This window comes from Herpailurus yagouaroundi, unplaced genomic scaffold, assembly GCF_014898765.1.
Source record: "Herpailurus yagouaroundi ecotype Mexico unplaced genomic scaffold, PumYag 184, whole genome shotgun sequence".
NCBI classification, from domain to species: domain Eukaryota; kingdom Metazoa; phylum Chordata; class Mammalia; order Carnivora; family Felidae; genus Herpailurus; species Herpailurus yagouaroundi.
Window position 1 is genome coordinate 18,166,617 of NW_024412415.1, and position 19,539 is coordinate 18,186,155.

At 39.4% G+C, this 19,539-nt stretch overlaps 1 protein-coding gene across 1 annotated transcript in view; it reads right to left on the minus strand.

Moving 5' to 3' along the window:
* Positions 1-19,539, minus strand: part of MYO5A (myosin VA) — a 132,541-nt gene that overhangs the window by 47,294 nt on the left and 65,708 nt on the right. The window contains exons 18-26 of the mRNA XM_040493375.1: positions 18,708-18,805; positions 16,682-16,768; positions 16,486-16,594; positions 13,975-14,186; positions 12,932-13,088; positions 8,944-9,183; positions 7,483-7,731; positions 3,690-3,783; positions 1,225-1,373 (exon numbers count right to left, since the gene is read on the minus strand). Of these exons, the coding sequence (XP_040349309.1) occupies positions 1,225-1,373; positions 3,690-3,783; positions 7,483-7,731; positions 8,944-9,183; positions 12,932-13,088; positions 13,975-14,186; positions 16,486-16,594; positions 16,682-16,768; positions 18,708-18,805 (1,395 nt within the window). The remainder of the gene's footprint in view (positions 1-1,224; positions 1,374-3,689; positions 3,784-7,482; positions 7,732-8,943; positions 9,184-12,931; positions 13,089-13,974; positions 14,187-16,485; positions 16,595-16,681; positions 16,769-18,707; positions 18,806-19,539) is intronic.

Here is a 19,539-nt window from a genome sequence, read left to right on the forward strand (position 1 = left end):
TAAAGGAGGAAGATTGCAGCAGGGAGAGCACGAAAGACAAGATTTAATGAGGCTCCTTTTGATTTGTCAATGATAAGGATAATGGTGACCTACTCTTATAGTTTCTCTTTGCCACGTTCAAATCAGGATAGAGTAGCAAGGTTTGAAATAACTGTCCAACTGGCATTCAAATTAGCTTTTTTAACCTCTTTGAGACTAGATTTTCTCATCTTCAAGGTGATACATTTATTTCATTTTTTTTTGTATGTTACATAATCTCCTTTATTTTCCCTTGTTAAATGTCATATTTAAAAAACATTGCCAAAGGGTACAGATAAAGGCAAAATTTGAAGCAAACATTCTCTGCCACAGATATCTGATTACATATTTCAGAGCATTTCTAGCCACGGGTACCATCAGGTTACCTTCAAGGCTGGCACCTACAGGGAACAAGAGAGCTAGGGGACTCTTTGTTTCCTGACAGCAAGATAAGCAGAAGTAAGACGCTGTAAGAAACTATTAAAAGTATGAAAGATACATTGGTAGATGCAGAAGAGTTCTTGAAATAGATGAAATAATTTGTTACAAATAGAGGCTGAACTTTCCTTTTGTAGGAATATATCTTTGAAACTGTAACAAAAAGTAGTGAAGGAAATACTCAGTTATATAAATATTTGCTTTACATGCAAATTTTACATGAAGTCATCCAATACATAAAATGAAGTCCAGCTATATGACTTTATACTAACCTACAGTCCAGTCTTTAAAATGTTTGACTTTGCAAAGTATTTATGAATAAAGTTATATGATTTGTGGGATCTTCTCTACAACAACTCAATCCACTGGATAGGGTGGGAAGGAGGGATAGAGTCGGGGTAGAAGTGTGTCGGCCATTTTGGAATTGGGTAATAAGTACATGAAGTACACGGGGATTCATTCCACTATTCTATCTGCCTTTATTTATTTTTTTTTTCAACGTTTATTTATTTTTGGGACAGAGAGAGACAGAGCATGAACGGACCAGGGGCAGAGAGAGAGGGAGACACAGAATCAGAAACAGGCTCCAGGCTCTGAGCCATCAGCCCAGAGCCCGACGCGGGGCTCGAACTCACGGACCGTGAGATCGTGACCTGGTTGAAGTCGGACGCTTAACCGACTGCGCCACCCAGGCGCCCCATCTATCTGCCTTTATAAGTGCTTAAATTTTTTCATTAAAAAAAAAAAAAAATCAAGTGTTTGACTCACTACCATCAGAGTCATCTCTTCCTTGAGGTCATCATATCGTTCTTCTAAGCGACTGAACTCATTCAGAAGGTTCTGATACCTCAGCCTTTCATCATTAAGATCGAGTTCCAGTTGTTTTGTTTCTTCTACTAACTTCTTCTCCATAGTCTCTGAAAGAAAGAAGAGAGAAAAGCATAATAAAGATGGCTCTACAAAAGTCAAGAGTACAAACATTTACACTGACTCCCAGCTTCTCTGCAAAGAATTTTTTTTTACCACCATGATCTATGAAGAGTATCTTATTGAATGTAGGGAAAGAGAAAATACCATGACAAAAAAATGAAAGTGTTTGTTAATAACAACAATCATCTACTGAGTTCTTCCATATACTATGGATTCAATGCCACTACTTCATTCACTGGTTATGGCACATCCTTGATAAACTTCTACTAGTCATTGTCTAGAAACTAAAGTACTGTATTTATTTTTTATTCCAATATTCTGTTTCAGGCTATCACAAAATTCTTTTGTCCAAATTAGTGTACTCTGTCAAAAAGTCAGAGATAGTTCTCAGATCTCTGAGGGAGTGGCAAACTCTCAAGGAACACAGCTATCCTTTGCTACAGTCAACTCTCTGCTCACCTCAGTCCCCAGGCTGAGATCTTATGTTTTCCAGCATGCTGAACAGCCCCCAGTCCTATTACTCTCCCAATTCTAACCAGATAAGATCCCCATGTCTGGTCATGTGTGTGGTTACTTCTCCTGTGTGCTGCGGGGGGCACCCTGAACTTTCCGTTTACCACCCCATTCTGCTCACTTTGTTGCCAGCAGCTTGCATTTGCCTGGGATGTCATCTGGAGACTGGAGACGAGCCCCTGACTATAAATAAAGCAAAGTAAAAAAGCCACAGATCTCAGCTGTATGTTTTAACTCACTGAGTCAACCAGTCACATCTATAAATGTATTAAGCTTCCTAATATTTATATGGCCCACTTTATCCTCATGCTTAGTGACTAGACCTTAATCTGCCCTGCTTGCTTCGATGGCTTCACCATTTCTTTCCCCATCAGCTCTATCATAAGGGCAAGGGCCGCAAATGCCTTGTTTCTACTGCTTCCCTGGTGCCCACTACAGTGCTTCCCTAAGGTAGGGCTCTACTAATGTGTAAATTAATGAGTGAAAGAATCTCTTCTCCCTATGACATTCTATAAATTGTCTTGTTCTTACCAGTTTGCAGAAGCTGCCTGAGGCTACCAAGAAATTTTCCCTAGGCAAATCCAATGTTATTTCTTTGTTCTTCTCATCCAATTTCAAGTAACATTTTACAATTTCCCAGAAGTATTCTCATCATTCTGGATCTTTCCATTACATTCTGCATCCTAGTAGCCTTCTTTCCATGTCTTCAGTGACTGTTTCAATCTCTCCTATCAATTTTCCTTTCTGGTTTCTTTTCTTCACCTTATCCTTTACCTGTGAACATCCTATAAAGCTTAATTTCAGATTTCTTCTCTTTTCTTTACATTAGTCCCTTTTAGGGAGGAGGTGGTAGGGGAAAAGGCACAGAGGGCTCTCTTACCATCATAGCTTTAATGGTACCTTAAGGCCTATTTCTTTCTGTCTCTAATCTTTAATCTCAATTTGTTTTTAGGACATCTCTATATAGAGGCCCCAGCTGACATCCAAAATTTAACATTCTAACAACTGATCTCATTAATTTTATTCATAAACAAGTATTTTCCCCCTTATTTTACTCATTAGTAATAACACATCATTATTGTTGAAATAGCTCATGTCAAAACTTTAGAAAATTTTTATCCCTTTTTTGAATACCACATCAAAAAGGATAATGTTCTGGTGATTCTTTCATATACTGTATCTTTGCTCCAATCCATTTATTTCTCCCTGTCTCCACCACCAATTACTATAGCTTAGATCTACATCTTCTTAGCCCATGTTTACTTACATGTGGACTACTTGTAAATTATCATAATTCTTATCTATCTTACAAATGGAAAATGGAGTAAATGTCCACATCTAGTTAGTTTTCTATTCAAAAAATTAGAGCTGCTTTTTTTTTTTCTTTTTTGGTGGAAAAAAGGTAATTTATCTTGGGAGAATAATATCTATTGGTTTAGCAAAAAATAAGTAAATAGACATGCATACGCATTAGCTCACGATTTCTTCCTAATTCAATAGAACCTATGAGTCATAAGTAACATCATAAATGGAGAACAATTCATTTTTTTTAATTGCAGATGATAGTGACTGTACATGAATTCACATTCGTACATAGAAAGATGAGATTTACGAGTTCACCAACTAAATCAAACAAAATACTTACTGTGCTTGCCTCTTGGAACTTCCTGAGTTGAGGGATGACAATCTCAACTTTTTAAAACATTTAAGCTCTAAGCAAAGTTGTAACTTAGAAAACGTTGGTCTGAGGTTGGCTGAAGCACTGTAGGTTATGGCCACGCGAGCCTTACCTGTCATCTCCTTAGCCTGCTCCACGATAAGATGATTGAGGGCCTCTTTTTCCTGCTTCAGCAAAGTATTTTCTTCCTTCAGATTTGATACCAGCTATAAAATAAAACAATAAACTCAGGTGGCTGCAGTAGACAGAGGACACCCAGTACCGAATATAAAGACCACACAGCAGTCCCTCCTTACTTCCACATCTCTGTGCCCCATTTCTGTGCCTAGTTCTATCTAGTCTTCTTTCAAACTTGGCTCAAGAATTACTCCAGACAGCCTTCCTGGAAACTCCCTCCAATTGGGTGTCTCTCCTACAGGACCCTGTATGTCCCTCGTTACAGCCCTTATAAATGATTTACTTTTCCTTCCCCAATAGACTGGAAATTCCTGGAGGATGGAGATAACTGCTGTTATTTTACTTTGTACCTTGAGCATTTAGCAACTGCCTGACACCTAGTAAGTATTTGCTCTTGAAGGAATGATAATGTCTTCTCACCTCAACAGCCTAACACAAAACTTATGTGTACTCGTGATTCAGGTATTAAGAGAGATTAAGAAGGTTCAGAAAGATATGAAGGGCATTTTGGTTCTGGAATTCACTGAATTCCTTCTGAAGCTCCCTGCTGTCTGTCTTGAGAAAGAGAATTTCCCTTTCATCTCCTTTTAAGAGTTTTACAAGGTTGCAAACTGGTCCTTTTATTCCATGTTTAAGCATTGGCCTTACAACAGTGTGAAAGTATTTAATGCCACAAAACTGCACACTTAAAAATGGTTAAAGTGGTAAATTTTATGTTATGTATATGTATATTTTGAAACACACACACACACACACACACACACACACACACACACACACAATAAACAAAACACATTGACCTTTCACTTTCTAGTTCCCAGTTGGATAAGGATTCCCAGGAAGCAAAAATCAAAGCCAAAGGTTAACTGTGCAAAGTCTATAATTTACTCAGTTCATCGTTGAAATAAATATGTGTTTGTGATGAGTGAAATTTGAATTTTTCTCTAAGCATAAATTTAAGGAACTCTTAAAGTGATAGCTTCATTCATTCATTCATTCTTAAAGTAAGCTCTATGCCCAATGTGGGGCTCAAACCCATGACCCTGAAATCAAGAGTCACATGTTAAAGCAACAGCTTTAATCATAAAGAGAAAACTATCAGGAGTTCAGAGACAGAGAAAGAGGGCTCTGTGACTGATAATCCCTAAAGACCAGGGAGGTTAGACAGGAACACTGTGCCAGAGCAGAAGTCAGTCCAGAAGGTATTCCTTCTGATGGCTCAGTCTCTTCCCTCCATACTGATATGACCTTAATAGCTGCTGTCAGTAGAAAGCCCAGAGTTCCCTATGTGCTTGTGAAAGAAGTTGCTCTGTCAGCGGTGTGCAACCAGTAAACTGTGCTGCTTCTTTGAAATACACGTGCTAGCCCACACCCCTAGAACTTGGCCAGGCATCTTTCTAAAAACTCTCCAGGACATTCTGATACACACTCCTGGGCACAAACCACAGGTCTAGTGTACCTTCTAAGCTCCTTGATCAGCCTGGCTGGGAATGTAGCTTTTCTGACCACAAAGCTGGCTGTCACAGTGGAATTTTTTCATTCTTCTCGATCGCTACACTCTACTCAAAAGAATTAATGGTAGTGCCTACTGGGACACGTGGGTGGCCCAGTCGGTTAAGCATTGGACTTCGGCTCAGGTCATGATCTCAAAGCTTGTGAGTTCAAGCCCTGTGTCAGGCTCTGTGCTGACACCTCAGAGCCTGGAGCCTGCTTCGGATGTGTGTATCTCTCTGCCCCTTCCTTGCTCACATTCTGTCTGTCTCTCTCTCTCTCTCTCAAAAAGAATAAAATAAATAAAATAAACATTAAAAAAATTTTTTTAAGAATTTATGTTAGTGCCATGGGGCGCCTGGGTGGCGCAGTCGGTTAAGCGTCCGACTTCAGCCAGGTCACGATCTCGCGGTCCATGAGTTCGAGCCCCGCATCAGGCTCCGGGCTTATGGCTCAGAGCCTGGAGCCTGTTTCCGATTCTGTGTCTCCCTCTCTCTCTGCCCCTCCCCCGTTCATGCTCTGTCTCTGTCCCGAAAATAAATAAACGTTGAAAAAAAAAAAAATTTAAAAAAAAAAAAGAATTTATGCTAGTGCCTATAGCTCTCTCTGGGGAAAGCAGAAGATAACGAAATAAAAAGAAAGGAAAAATCTCAATCTGTTCATGTATGCTATTCTTTCAGACTAGAAAGGTATGAACTTAACTTTGAAGAGGAAAAGAGAATACTCCTACCAAGCCTAAATACCCTATGGACTCAGAGGAATCTGAAAAGCTTCTGTGGGCTCAGGAAATGAAAAGGAGCTCTTAAGCTTCAAGAATATCCCTTTCAATGCATATTTGAATTCTGATAGAGTAAGTTTATCATGTCAAAATAACGTGTTTTAAAGGCATTGTTGTTTCTGTACACAGAACTCAGATCTGCTAGAGACAGAGGAGGAAGTATTTTATTAAGACCCTGAACACCATGGAAAGATTGTACACTATCCTATCTGAATTGCATCGTAGCTCTTTCCAAGGTTTTTACTGCATAGGCTGTATTAATATTCAGAAGTCAATACAGAAAAAGCATAGGAAACTGGGAGTTTTGCCAGTAGTTACAGCCAACAGTCAAATCTGTTTTCACTTAAAAATGGTAATACTGGGGCGCCTGGGTGGCGCAGTCGGTTAAGCGTCCGACTTCAGCCAGGTCACGATCTCGCAGTCCGTGAGTTCGAGCCCCGCGTCAGGCTCTGGGCTGATGGCTCGGAGCCTGTTTCCGATTCTGTGTCTCCCTCTCTCTCTGCCCTTCCCCCATTCATGCTCTGTCTCTCTCTGTCCCAAAAATAAATAAAAAACGTTGAAAAAAAAATTAAAAAAAAAAAATGGTAATACTAGGGGCGCCTGGGTGGCGCAGTCGGTTAAGCGTCCGACTTCAGCCAGGTCATGATCTCACGGTCCGTGAGTTCAAGCCCCGCGTCAGGCTCTGGGCTGATGGCTCGGAGCCTGGAGCCTGTTTCCGATTCTGTGTCTCCCTCTCTCTGTGCCCCTCCCCCGTTCATGCTCTGTCTCTCTCTGTCCCAAAAATAAATAAACGTTGAAAAAAAAAAATGGTAATACTAGTGGAACTTATGAAAATCTATCACTTTTTTCAAGTAAGCTTTATGTTGAGGTACTTTTGTTTAAACAATACATTGTATCGCTGTTTGAGAACCTTAATGTTTTCCATATTTAATAAAATTCTGATAGAAGTTAATATAAATGTGTGTAATGTAGAAGCACCAATATGCAGGCATTCTTGTTATTGTTCTATCTGCACAGCAGCTCCTGGCTACCCTCAGGGTGCAGACATTTGGATTTCTCTCTCTCGGACTTCTAACACAGCCTTGATGTGGGTTTCCATAAAGATCTCTACTATCAGCTAGTGACATTTCACGGTTTGATTGGTTTCTTAATCATGTTAACTCTTTTGAAGCAAAAGGAGTCTACACTTCATCCAGACCTATGTATTTAAAGTAAGAGTGAGAGTAGGTACATGGCCTTTAATTCTTTGCCTCTGATCTTACTAGAGTCAAAAGATTCTACTAAAAGACGCATCATGTGGGAGAAATGCTTGGAAAATACTAATAAGGAACAGGAAGCAAACTGACATTTGTATTTCACCTTCAGGTGAAACCAACACTGAGCCACATGGGCCAGGTCATGATGACAGCACATTTCCTTGGTGAAAGGAGTAGATGGGGATACGATAACTAGATCCTACCTGCTCAGTTTCCTGTTTGTACCTATCTGCATGCTCCTCAATGGATTTTTTCTCCGACTGAGTTTGTTCCAGGTCTTTCCGGAGCTTGGCAATTTCTTCCTGCAGACTGAGGACCCGTCCAGTGGCAATCTTAGCTTCCTCCTCACTTAGTTGAAGACGCTCCAAGTCACTTCGTAATTTCTCAGTCTCAGAGGTGTATATTCCTTCCAGATTGGTCAGTTTCTCCATGAGGCATTTGTAGTCTTTGTTCTTTTAAACATATACATAAGTAACAATAAGTAAACATATGTATCATCAAATGTATTTTGAGATAACCTTATTTATTGATCATATTCATGCTGTATCATCACAGCAACAATAGAGTATCTAACCGCAACCTTTACAATTAAGGCCTATTCTTAGGGATACAAAAAGAAGATTAGGCACAGTTAATTCTGTAGCATGGATGTGATTTTCTCACAGTCACAAGGTAAGTACCACAGTAAATTCTTAATTTCCTATTCTTAAGCCAGAAATAGAAACATCTATACTTGCTTTGGAAAACAAATCCATATTCTATAAAAGCCATATGCTCCCAAGTGATTCTTAAAAATGATAAAATGGCCACAAAATTGCAAGTTACTTACAAATCGTTTTGTTACCTTAAAACTCCTCCCACTCAGAAAACCTTCCTGATGGATCCTGCTTTATTCTGTTTTTTGGGTTTTTGTGTGTTTTTTTGTTTGTTTTGTTTTGTTTTGTTTTTTGCTGTCCTCAGTATTTATATATTACCAATTACCATTGTATCATTTGCATGTGCTAAAATATTACTTAGTAACTATCTCTAGGAAATCAAATTTTATCTCTGCAAATAGACTGTAAGCTCCCCCAAAGCACAGACGTCTTCCTGCTTCTTTTGCCATCTCAATGCTAAACGACTCATCTGTAAAAGGAACATTATACTTTATGCAAATGAATGATAATGACAAAAGAGATTTAGAAAGTATAAAGTATAATATGACTCTTGGGCACTAAGGTCTGGCTGTAAATTTCCTACCTTAGTCCTTGCAATCATAATCTTACCTATAAGCTTGTTACTATTTCCGTACTCCTTACTGTCATTATTATTTTACCTTTTTGCTGCGACTGAAAAGTAAAATAAGGGGAGATACTGCTGAAAATAATCCCAGTGGAGTTCTTCAAGCATGCCCCACTCTCAGGGCTCCTGTTTAAAACACACCTGGTTGGGTACCTGGTTGGCTTAATCAGTTGAGCATCCAACTTCGGCTCGGGTCATGATCTCATGGTTCGTGAGTTCAAGCCCTGCAGTGGGATCTGTGCTGACAGCTCAGAGACTGGATCCTGCTTTGGATTCTGTGTCTCCCTCTCTCTCTGCCCCTCCCCACTCAGGGTCTGTCTTTCTCGCTCAGAAAAAAAATAAACATTAAGAAAAATAATTTTTTTTTAAATAATAAAACACACCTGCTCATCAACTTTGCGCTGTAGCTGCATTATCTTGTTTTCCATGCCGATGTGGAGCTTCTTATAGCGCTCCACAGAGCGGGCCTCGATCTTGAGCTTCTTTAGCTCACGCTTGGCCATCATCCGCCGGAAGCAGCACTGAAGATAGATGATGGCATGCATACTCCTCCTGTAGTAGGTACGAGCCAGCCAGCCCCGGACCCACTTCTGAATGATAACTGCTTTGTGCTCACGGAGCATCTGCACAGAAGAGGTAAGAACAGGTAATGTCAGACCCTGGACTGGACTCAAGGTTCAACATTATATGGAATCCATAAACTATCTAAAGGGAAAGATACAAAATTTGAACCAACAATGTGCTATATGGATTGTACATAGCACAAATATACGGAGGCACAAAATTATTTTAAAAGGAGATTTAAAAAGTAGACTCAGGGGCGCCAGGTGCTAAAGTGTCAGATTTTTTCAGCTCAGGTAATCATCTCACAGTTGGTGGGATCAAGGCCTGCATTGGGCTTCACACTGACAGTGCACAGGCTGCTTGGGATTCTTTCTTTCCCTCTCTCTTTGCCCCTTCCTTGCTCGTGTGCACATGTGCTCTCCTGCTCTCTCTTTCCCTCAAAATAAATAAAATGAAAGGTGATTTGAGAATCATATAAAAGTCTGTGTTGGGGTGCCGGGGTGGCGCAGTCGGTTAAGCGTCGGACTTCAGCCAGGTCACGATCTCGCGGTCCATGAGTTCGAGCCCCGCGTCGGGCTCTGGGCTGATGGCTCAGAGCCTGGAGCCTTCTTCCGATTCTGTGTCTCCCTCTCTCTCTGCCCCTCCCCCGTTCATGCTCTGTCTCTCTCTGTCCCAAAAATAAATAAACGTTGAAAAAAAAAATTAAAAAAATTACAAAGTCTGTGTTATGTTCATATGTTATATGTATACATATGATGATAATGATGATAAGCAGAGGATACACATAGATGCTGTGTATGTGTATACTAAAAGGAAAACAATTCTAAAAACAAAGAAAAAACCATATTAGGTTTCTTATTGGTATATGACTTCTGTTAGCAATAGGTGATCCCTATAAAAAGAATAGAACCCTGTAGTATTAAAATAAAACACTGACCCCCCCCCCCCCACACACACACACCCTTACTGCTGATACCATATGACCATTCATTAGGTCGATGCTTGAAAACATGAGGCATGACCTGCAAGCTGACTATAGAAGCCAACGCTAGGGCACTGCAAAGTTTGTTACTGATTTATTGACTTTATCCCCCAGAAACAAAAAAAATAACACTCTTGTTTGCCATATTTGAGGAATGCCATTTTAATGAGGATCTCCCATTGCTATTTCAAATGTAGCTGGAATCCACTTAGGAAATGCAAAGGTAGTAGAGAGAAGCTTCAAAAGAAAAGTAAAAGTTGAAGTGAAGTAAACTAATCTTAATTTTGATTTTATACCATATTGTCTAAAAAAAATTATATTACCCTAAATTTACAAACAACTTATAACAAAAAGTTGCCTTATGAAATGAATTTGTCAATAACAACCATCAAGTAGGGAGTTTATAAACAATTTCCAGAAATGATAGGGAAAAAATTCTTGAATTTTAAGACAGGTTAAACTAGCAAAACCTTGAGGTCCTTCCAAGGACCTTGAGGTTTAATGAGATAACTCTTATGTGATATAGATGATGTTTAAATGTACACACCTAATTAAGTATTTATTAGCAATTATTACAAATGGACATAATGTATCTCTTGTGAAACTTTTTATATGTAAAAATCTCTGAAACAATTCAAAAAGAGAGAGTACCTTAATAAAATCATTAAAAGAATAGCTTCTCTTTTTAGGTTATTTAACAATGAAAAAAAGGTAACATTCTAAAGAATACATTTAAGAGATAAGTGGTTAAGTTTTAAATGACCAAATACAAAAAAATCATAGGTGTTTAGGAGATCTTACTAGTCCCTCTGGCAATTGAAGGCTGCCCTTTCTGGCTGCTATCCTAATGCTAAGGCAGCCTGCAGGTTCCACTAAGTACAGTCGCCGTGATTCACATTGCAGTGAAGCCAGCATACTGAGCTCTCACAGAACATCAAAATCCTGAGGGAGCCCCTAATCTCATCCGGATGACTAGTGACCAACTGGGTTAGACTCAGTGATGGAAACTGAAGGCTTTCAGATTTAAAACTCAGAAGCACACAGTGGCAAAGCTATTAATGCCATTTTCCTATTCCATTTCCTTCTTTCCACGTTACTTCAGACATTGGTCCATTTCTGAAATTTAGTCAACTGGAAACAGTAAATAGAGAGCTTCCACTCTCAATCGCATGTCCATCAGTGAGTCAGAAAAATTAAATAACACCTGCTCTCCCTTTAAGATCCCCAAATCCCATGAAGGGGAAGCTTGGACTTGAACACAGCTAGAGGAAGCACTAATGGGGTGCTACTGGCCTAAATGTGAGTTAGCCTCTAACTTGCAACCCCTGCCACATCTAGTCACAGTGGGAGCTGAATTGGCCAGAGCCTGCCTCTGCTAAACCAATGGCCCCACAACCCGGTTCAGATGTTCCTGAGGCAAATGGTGGGGGAGTGCGAGGCAGGGAGTAGGGTAACCAGTTTGTTGTATCAAAAAGGTCAAGATTAACAAGGCTATTCCCTCCCTGAAAGCTCATGCTTGTAGAGAAAGAGCACCAGAAGGTGTGGGTAGAGAGAGAGACCTAGAGTAGCTGTCTTCAAATTTTCTTTAAAACAGAGCTATAGAATATGCTCATTCAAATCTCATCAACTTTCATTTTTCCTTATTCTTTAAAATTATTTCAAAATAAGAAATATAAACACATAAATAGGACCTAGGTCATGCTCACGCATTGTCTGTGACCAGAGACATGTCTCTCAAATTACCCTACTGATGCTCCTTCTAACGATGATGACCACAGAGCTCTAAAATCCAGACTGTATTTGTCTTATGTAGAGTATATCCTAAAGGACAGACTCAAAGCCTTGCCAAAATAAGAGATAAAAATCATATACTGTCAGACGTCATGATTAAGATTAATCTGGTGATCCGTTATGTATAGTCATGTTGATTATTGCCAGCTATAAAGATTATTTGTCAAAAATGTCTCAAGCATCATATTCTAATCAATACAACTGTAACCACATTAATGTAATTTATTTTCTTTTCACCATGTTAAATTCTTCTAAGGTTGTTTCATTCTTGGAACTATCTTATGCCCATCTATCATATATTCTACCTATTCACAGCTCATCATAATTGGCTGAAAAAAGGCCCCTAAGGACCTCAGATCCTCATCCCTGGAATCTGAAAATGTTACCTTATTTGGGAAAAGGGTCTTTGCAGAGGTGGTTAAATTAAGGATCTTGAGGTAGGGGGATTATTGTAGATTATCTGGGTGGGCCTCAAATCCATCATAAGCATTCTCATAAGAGACAGACAAAAGAAGCAAAGTTAGACACACAGAGGAGAAGATGATGTGCGGATGGAGGCAGAGGCTTTAGTGACATAGTCACAAACACAAGGGACACCAGCAGCCACTTGGCAAAAGCTGGAAGAGGCAAGAGACAGATTCTCTCCTAGAGCTTCTGGAGAGAGTACAGCCCTGCTGACATCTTGGTTTTTGGTCCATTGATACCAATTTTAGACTTTTGGCCTCAGAACTCTGAGAGAATAAATTCCTGTTTTTGTAAGACACCAAGTTGTTGGTGATTTATTACAGCAGCCATAGGAAACTAATACACTTTTTTTTTTTAATTACAAAGATAAAAGGGGGAAAAGGAGGTAATTTATCCACTATCCTGTTAATAAATATATGTACTTATTTAATATTTAAAAATATATTTCAATTGTTGGTTGTCTCCCTTCAGTTTCTATGCCCACAGGAACCCCCGTGGTATTCTATACAGACGTAGAATTTGATTAATGTTCATGGAATGAATAAACAAAGTTGGAAATAATGCCTCACCTTGCGGTACCTATTTCTGGCCAAGTAGCCTCGCAAATAAGACTGAAGAACAATAGTGGCCATTCGTTTTATCTTGTATCTCCTGTGGACTGTGTACATGCGCCAGTATTTCTGAATGATGGTTGCTGCCTTGGTTCTGCGCAGGAACTTAGCATAACTGGCCAAAGAAAAGAGCAGTATGTCGTAAGTAATCAGACAAAGCCAGGAATAAGTTTTGTAGAGACTTAAAGCACCAATATCTTCAGCATAATAAGTAGTACCTCCACTGTCGTTGTTCTAATAATGTACATGTTAAATCACTTATATTTGTATAGCAACTTATAGCTCCCCCAAATATTTTTGCACTCATTATCTGATTTAAGCCTTCCCTAACTCAGAAAAGTAGGATGTCCCACATTACCTGATATTACAATAAAGAAAGTGAAGCTGAAAAAGGTTTGCTCTTTCTAGAACAGTGCATATTGTCCCTTTTACATAGCCAACTGGCTGTCCACAGTCATCCCATGCTTACTTACCACCAGCTTTCTTAGAAGTGCCATTGCTAATGTGTCTATTTATCCCTAATCTATCTGTTTGGGCATAAATTCTTCATCATTAATTCATTCCTACTGACAGTCCTAAATTAAAATTATCCTCATATGTAATCACACTGAAGTGTCACTCTCTTCCAGATCTCCTCAGTTAACTGCTCCTAAAAACTCCTCAATGGAATCATTATTAACAAGCACATATTCATGATTATTTTAATTTAAAGATGATTTCTTCAAGCTCATATAAAAGTACAAAGTATAAAAAATACTGGGGACATGAGTAGGCAGTAATTTGTAATTTTTTTGAAGATGAATCTACATCATTCATAAGGGTGAGTGAAATTTTACTCTATTTACTGTCTTGTGAGTAAACCTGTTACTCTTTGAAACTAAGAAGAGGTGAGGCATTGCCTTCTCAAATGGGAAGACCACTCAAAACTGTCCTCAGTTGGACAATGAGCTCTCCAATGCCAGGGGCCCTGAGTCAGGGTGGACAGGCGCCGAGAGACCTACCATCGGGCCTGGTAGCCCCGCACGTATCTCTGCACAATGATGGCCGCCTTCCGCATGCGCAGGTACTTCTTCCGCAGCAGCCACCCTCGGATGGTCTTCTGGATCCGGATGCAGGCAGCCCTCAGCTTGTCCGCCCTCAATTTTTCTAGATAGGCTACTTGACCAGCACGGAAAAAGATCTTTGTCTTACCAAACTGGTATTTGTCCTTGTCCTATTTTTTGGAAGAAATTGTATACTGAGAAGTAGAAATGATGACCATGTAAATGAACTTTTAAAAGAGAAAAAATATATCTAAAAGCAGAATCAGTAAAGGGATGAAGCTAGTAGCTAAAACTTGGGCTACATCATAATTAACTAATGGAGCCAGATTTTTTATCCTATGTAAGTTGAGCAAATAGAAGGGACTGTAAGGAAAACTGCAGTTTAAGAGTTATTTTCCAGAATAATTCTACCTGGAATTATTATCAGAGGCCAAAAACTTGGTTGTGAGTTATAGGCAGCTATTATTTGCATGTCTGCATTTTAAATATCTCAAGGAAATGGAGATGCTGACACTCCCTCTGACTGACTCAGGCTGTAAGTATTACATCAGGCTGTATGTTCCATGAGAAAGCTGAAGGGACAAAAACACCAGCATGAAGAAAAAGGCCGGAAGCCGTGCACACAAAATTAGAATCGAACAACAAAAAATTTTGCATATTCATATCAAGAGTTAAGTTTTCAATAGTTATCTGTTGCTTTTATCAACAGAATCGAAAAATAAACAAACACAATCCTATACATGTATCTAAAATCCTTCTACAAATTTCAAAACTCCTTTTACAAAACCATAATCACTTATATTGCTCATTGACTTTGGATTACAAGATATGCATGCTATTTTTGGCCTATTGCATTCTGATCCACTTTATCTAGAAGGAAGCAGGTTATTAACCATGCTCATGTCAAAGGAAGAGTGGGATTTATTTATAATAATCACTACCATGATCTGCAATTCTAAGGGAAAACAAAGAAAACTACTTTTCAGGGTAAATAAGTATCTCCTATCCATCTTGCACATGAACCCGCAAAATCAGAAATCTCCACATATACGTAAAACATGTAAAATTATTTCAATTTAAATCACAAAAGTTTACATAGGAAGCCCAGCTGGAGACCTAAACAGCTTAAACAGAGCTAGAAGGTGGTTCCTCTCCCCACCCCCCACCCGGGCCCGGCGCATCTCAGCTTCCCCCACCACACCCCTGCTCTCTTCTACCATATAGCCTCCTCTGTCAAACCACCCTGTAGAGCCCTGAACCAGGCCGGGCATGGTCTGGGTGATGAGGTGGAGAACTATCCCTACTTTCTGCTCTCTGTTCCCTTCTGAACCCAGGATAGAAAGGAGTTGGTCCAAACTCAAAAAACATGATTATTATACATTACAAAGATAGTGGCCTTAGCTCCTCAAAAAAAAAAAAAAAAAAAAGGTTTTATTATCAAAGAAGAGATATTACATTTAGCTAATAGTTAATAATTAGGGCTAATTACCTCAAAGTTAGGTAATCCATCCAAATTAGTGTCAAACAAGTGAAAATATTTTCTAAGAAAACCTCTCATGAATCTTAAATTCTTCATGAATTAGATCACTGGTTCTCAAAATGGAGTCCTCAGACCAGCATCAGCATCACCTGGGAACTTGTTAGAAATGCGTATTATTGCACTCATTCCACACCCACTGAATAAAAAATTCTGTGAGATGGGGCCCAGAAATCCGTATTTTGACAAGCTTTCCAGATGACTCTGATGTATTCTGAAATTTGAGAACTCCCTAGCTTGGCATACAAGACTTTTCAAACACCAACCTACATTTCTTAACCATTTCCCTACTGTGCCATACACCAATCTTATATAGCAAAATGAACACATTTTGCCATTTTCTGAGCAATTTCTATGCTTTCCTACTTCTTCACACTTGCCCCTAGTAGAATATCCTTCTACTTTTATACAATCTTACCAATTCTTCTGGGCCTGACCAAAACACGCATCTTCCATGAAATTGTTCCTCCTTCCCATAGCACACGTGGGATGTGCTTTGCCTTCCTCTGATTTCTTTAGTATTTGATAGACACCAGGCATATTATACTTACCTTAAAATGAATGAATTTCCAAGACAGACTATGTTGCCTTAGGACAAGACTTAGTTTTTTTTTTAATCACACAGTACCTGGTCTTTTATCTTCCATAAGTAAGTACGAGGTAAACTTTTACTGATAATGATCAAACTCTAAAACGAATGTGTCTCAAGTCTGGGTCCAGGCCTCATTCTGTTTCCTGATAGTAGATCATCACCCTCACTAGGGCTAGCATCCTAAACACAGTGAGCCTCGACCTCTAAGACAGTGTGCCCCCCACCTTCTCACCCCCAAATAATTTGGATTAGTGGTATTTCTCAGAGCATTCAAATGTTGCAATCACAAGGCCTTTGGCCAATACCTGTTCAGATAAAGTTAAGTGAAAACCTTTCTTACCGCTATCAGTTTCTCTAATACATTCTTGCATGTTTGCTTTCTGTCACTCAGCACATCCTTTTGCTTCATTAGGACACGGTAGCGACTGAAAAATTCTTGGTAAGTCCACCTACGTAAAGAAACTCACATCAGCTTATTTAAAGAGGTAAGAATGTCTCCCATAGGATTCCTTATATTTGAAAACTGCCACGCTCACCGTGAGGGGAAGCCTGCTGCACTGATGCGGATGGTTTCCAGGACACCACACGCTCTGAGTTGCTGCACCGCCCTCTTCTCATCAAACCTATGTGTAAAAGTGAGCATCAGTAATACACAAAGAAGCCTGGTTATAGCCACAAAGTACTCCCCTCAGTCCAGAGAATAAATTCTTTTGTAAAGAATTAAATGGATAAATTAGAAAAGAAAACATTCCAAAGTTGGAGCAGTGATCAACAGGGAAAACTCTGTGTGACAGTGGGGAGGAGACAATCAGCAGGAAAGATTAAGAGCTGTAAACATTATCTGTAGCTCATACAACAGACTCATAAGAATACCACTGAGCATATTTTTAAAAACCCAAGCCCCTCTCTATTTTGCCTATACTCATTAAATGGCTTGGCCTGATGAGCTGTTTTCTTAATTCTTTAGCTCACTCTATACACCTACCTGGAATAAAGACTGGCCAGCTCTGGAGATTTCTCTAAGAGGAACAAATTAAATATGCCCCATTCAATTATTTAAAAAAATATATTGGTGTTCTAAAAGCTATTCAACTTTGTGTGTGCATTTATAGTGTCTGCATCAAGGAGAAATATTTTTATTTTGTATTGTATCTTATATATGTTATGTTTATTTTACTCATATTTACTCATGCCGTTAACTGGGGTATAACATTAAACTGACACTAGAAGAGGAAGTAGCGAGGCCTGCTTCCTGCTGGATGATCACTCTTTGTAGACCCCCAGTTAAACCTGGAGTGCCCTATCCGAGCCTCCTGCTGTGCTGTCTTGTCAAGCATTCTGTTGGTGGTGGGAGATGGGGTTGGGTGATAGAAAGTAACACCCCTAGGTTTGTCCAGGAGAGTGGCCCTGGATGTGGCAGCTTTTCCTGCCTCCCATTTCCTCCAGAAAGGGCTTCTCGGCACCATTCAGAACTGCCCTGCATCTAAGGCAGAATCTCAGAGGATAGGATCGGCAGGATGTAGGAAAATGAGCACTCATACATTATAGGGTGGGAGTGGGAATTATTACAACCTTTGGTAAGTGTGCCTAATCTATGACCCAGAAACTCCACTTCTGGAAATATATTATCCTAAGAAGATAATCAGGCAAATATACAAGAATGTTTGGCAAAATGTATTTATTGTAGCATCGCTGGAATAACTTAAATGGTCATCAACAGGGAATAATTTAAATAAATGATGGTATGTTTATACAATGAGATACTATGTAGTCATTAAAATGATAATACAGATTTTTACTTTCTAACATGTAAAATATCCATATTGTTAAAAAGCAGATATAAAACAGCAATTACAGCACAAGTTGCTTCCTTTTATTACTGTCTCTCTTTCTCATTCTCCCTCAGTCTCTGTCTCTGTCTGTCACACACACACTCAGAGCAGAGAAGGAAGGGATGTTGGTTGGTCAAGAAGGATCTATGTGAGTTAATACCAGTTATCTCTCAGGGTATAATGAATGTTTTTTCGATTGTTTTTATCCTATTTTATATTTCTTAAAAACTGTTTTTGCAATGCACATGCATTACTTTCAAAATTAGAGAAATAAATATTTACATTTTTGGAAAAAGAAAAAAAAACTTCTTCCTTATACATGGTATTTGTGTAGGATGAAACATTTGGTAATAGTAGACATTCTCTGATGGCGTCAACAGTTGAAAAGTAGCAGAGAGAACTGTGAACATTCACCAACGCAGCCTTATCCAATCCAGCTCTGGAGTTAACTAATGCCCAAATTAACAAAAGCCCAGAAAGATCTTGAACTAAAATAAATTCAAAACAGAAGGTAGAACTAGGAATGCTTGGTTGACCTCAACTTCTAAAATCTTTAAAAGACCACCGGCTGATTTACTGCTAATTTGTTATCGTATTCTCAAAGGGAAACAAAAACTAAAAAACAAAAACAAACAAACAAAATTCACCCAAATATTTTTTTCCTTCTGTTGGTATGGAAATCCTTATGGGAGGTGAACCCTTTTTAATTTAGTAGTTGGGAAATACTTACGTGAATGGGAACTTGAAGTCATTGGGCTTAATACAGCGCACATAGTGAGGGGTAGTGGCATTGAGGGTCTCCATAAGCAGGTGAAGGGAGTTTCGGAACTGCATGGAAAACAGAACAGAAAGGGACATCAAGGTTTTGTCAAAATCAATGATGATATAAAACAATTTAAAAAATTTTAATGACACTATGGGAGATGATTTTGCCACCTATGAATTTGATCCAGCCTCAAAGGGGGGCTGCTACTATTTAAGAATACAGGGCTTTATGTATAGTGGAAATTCTGCTGCAAGATACTAATAAAGAAGCAGGGGACTTACAAGAGCACAGGAAGTGAGCAGGAGGATGGGGGCGTACAGCCAGTTTGGAGTTACCATTAGGGACACAGGGTCAAGCCTGGAGGCTGTGGTCCTGTCTCAGTCCCTGTTTCTTATTTTACCTGGGCATAGGGTCCCCCACACAGGAAAGCAAGCTGACTGGCTTCCCGTCCAGAGCACCCAGCTTTGTCCAGACACTACATATGTGAGTAATATCTCCTATTCCCCCACAGAGCCGAGGACATCAAAAAAAAGGAGAGGCCTCTGCTCCTGCGCTGAGGGAGCCGGTGCTCTGTACAAATCCAGACAGGAAAGAACCAGAGGACAAACAAAAGGCAGCAGTGGTCTATGAGGGAGGATATGCACTACCAGAATGAAGACCTAGAGAAAATTATTTGGGGAAAGGCTTAAACAGTCATGGGTCTAAGCCTGGGTGGAGAGGAGCAGGAGGGGTTTTACATGTTCTCACAGTAAAAGCTCTAGTCTCTCTTCACCTCCTCTGGGGTGCTAACAGAAGA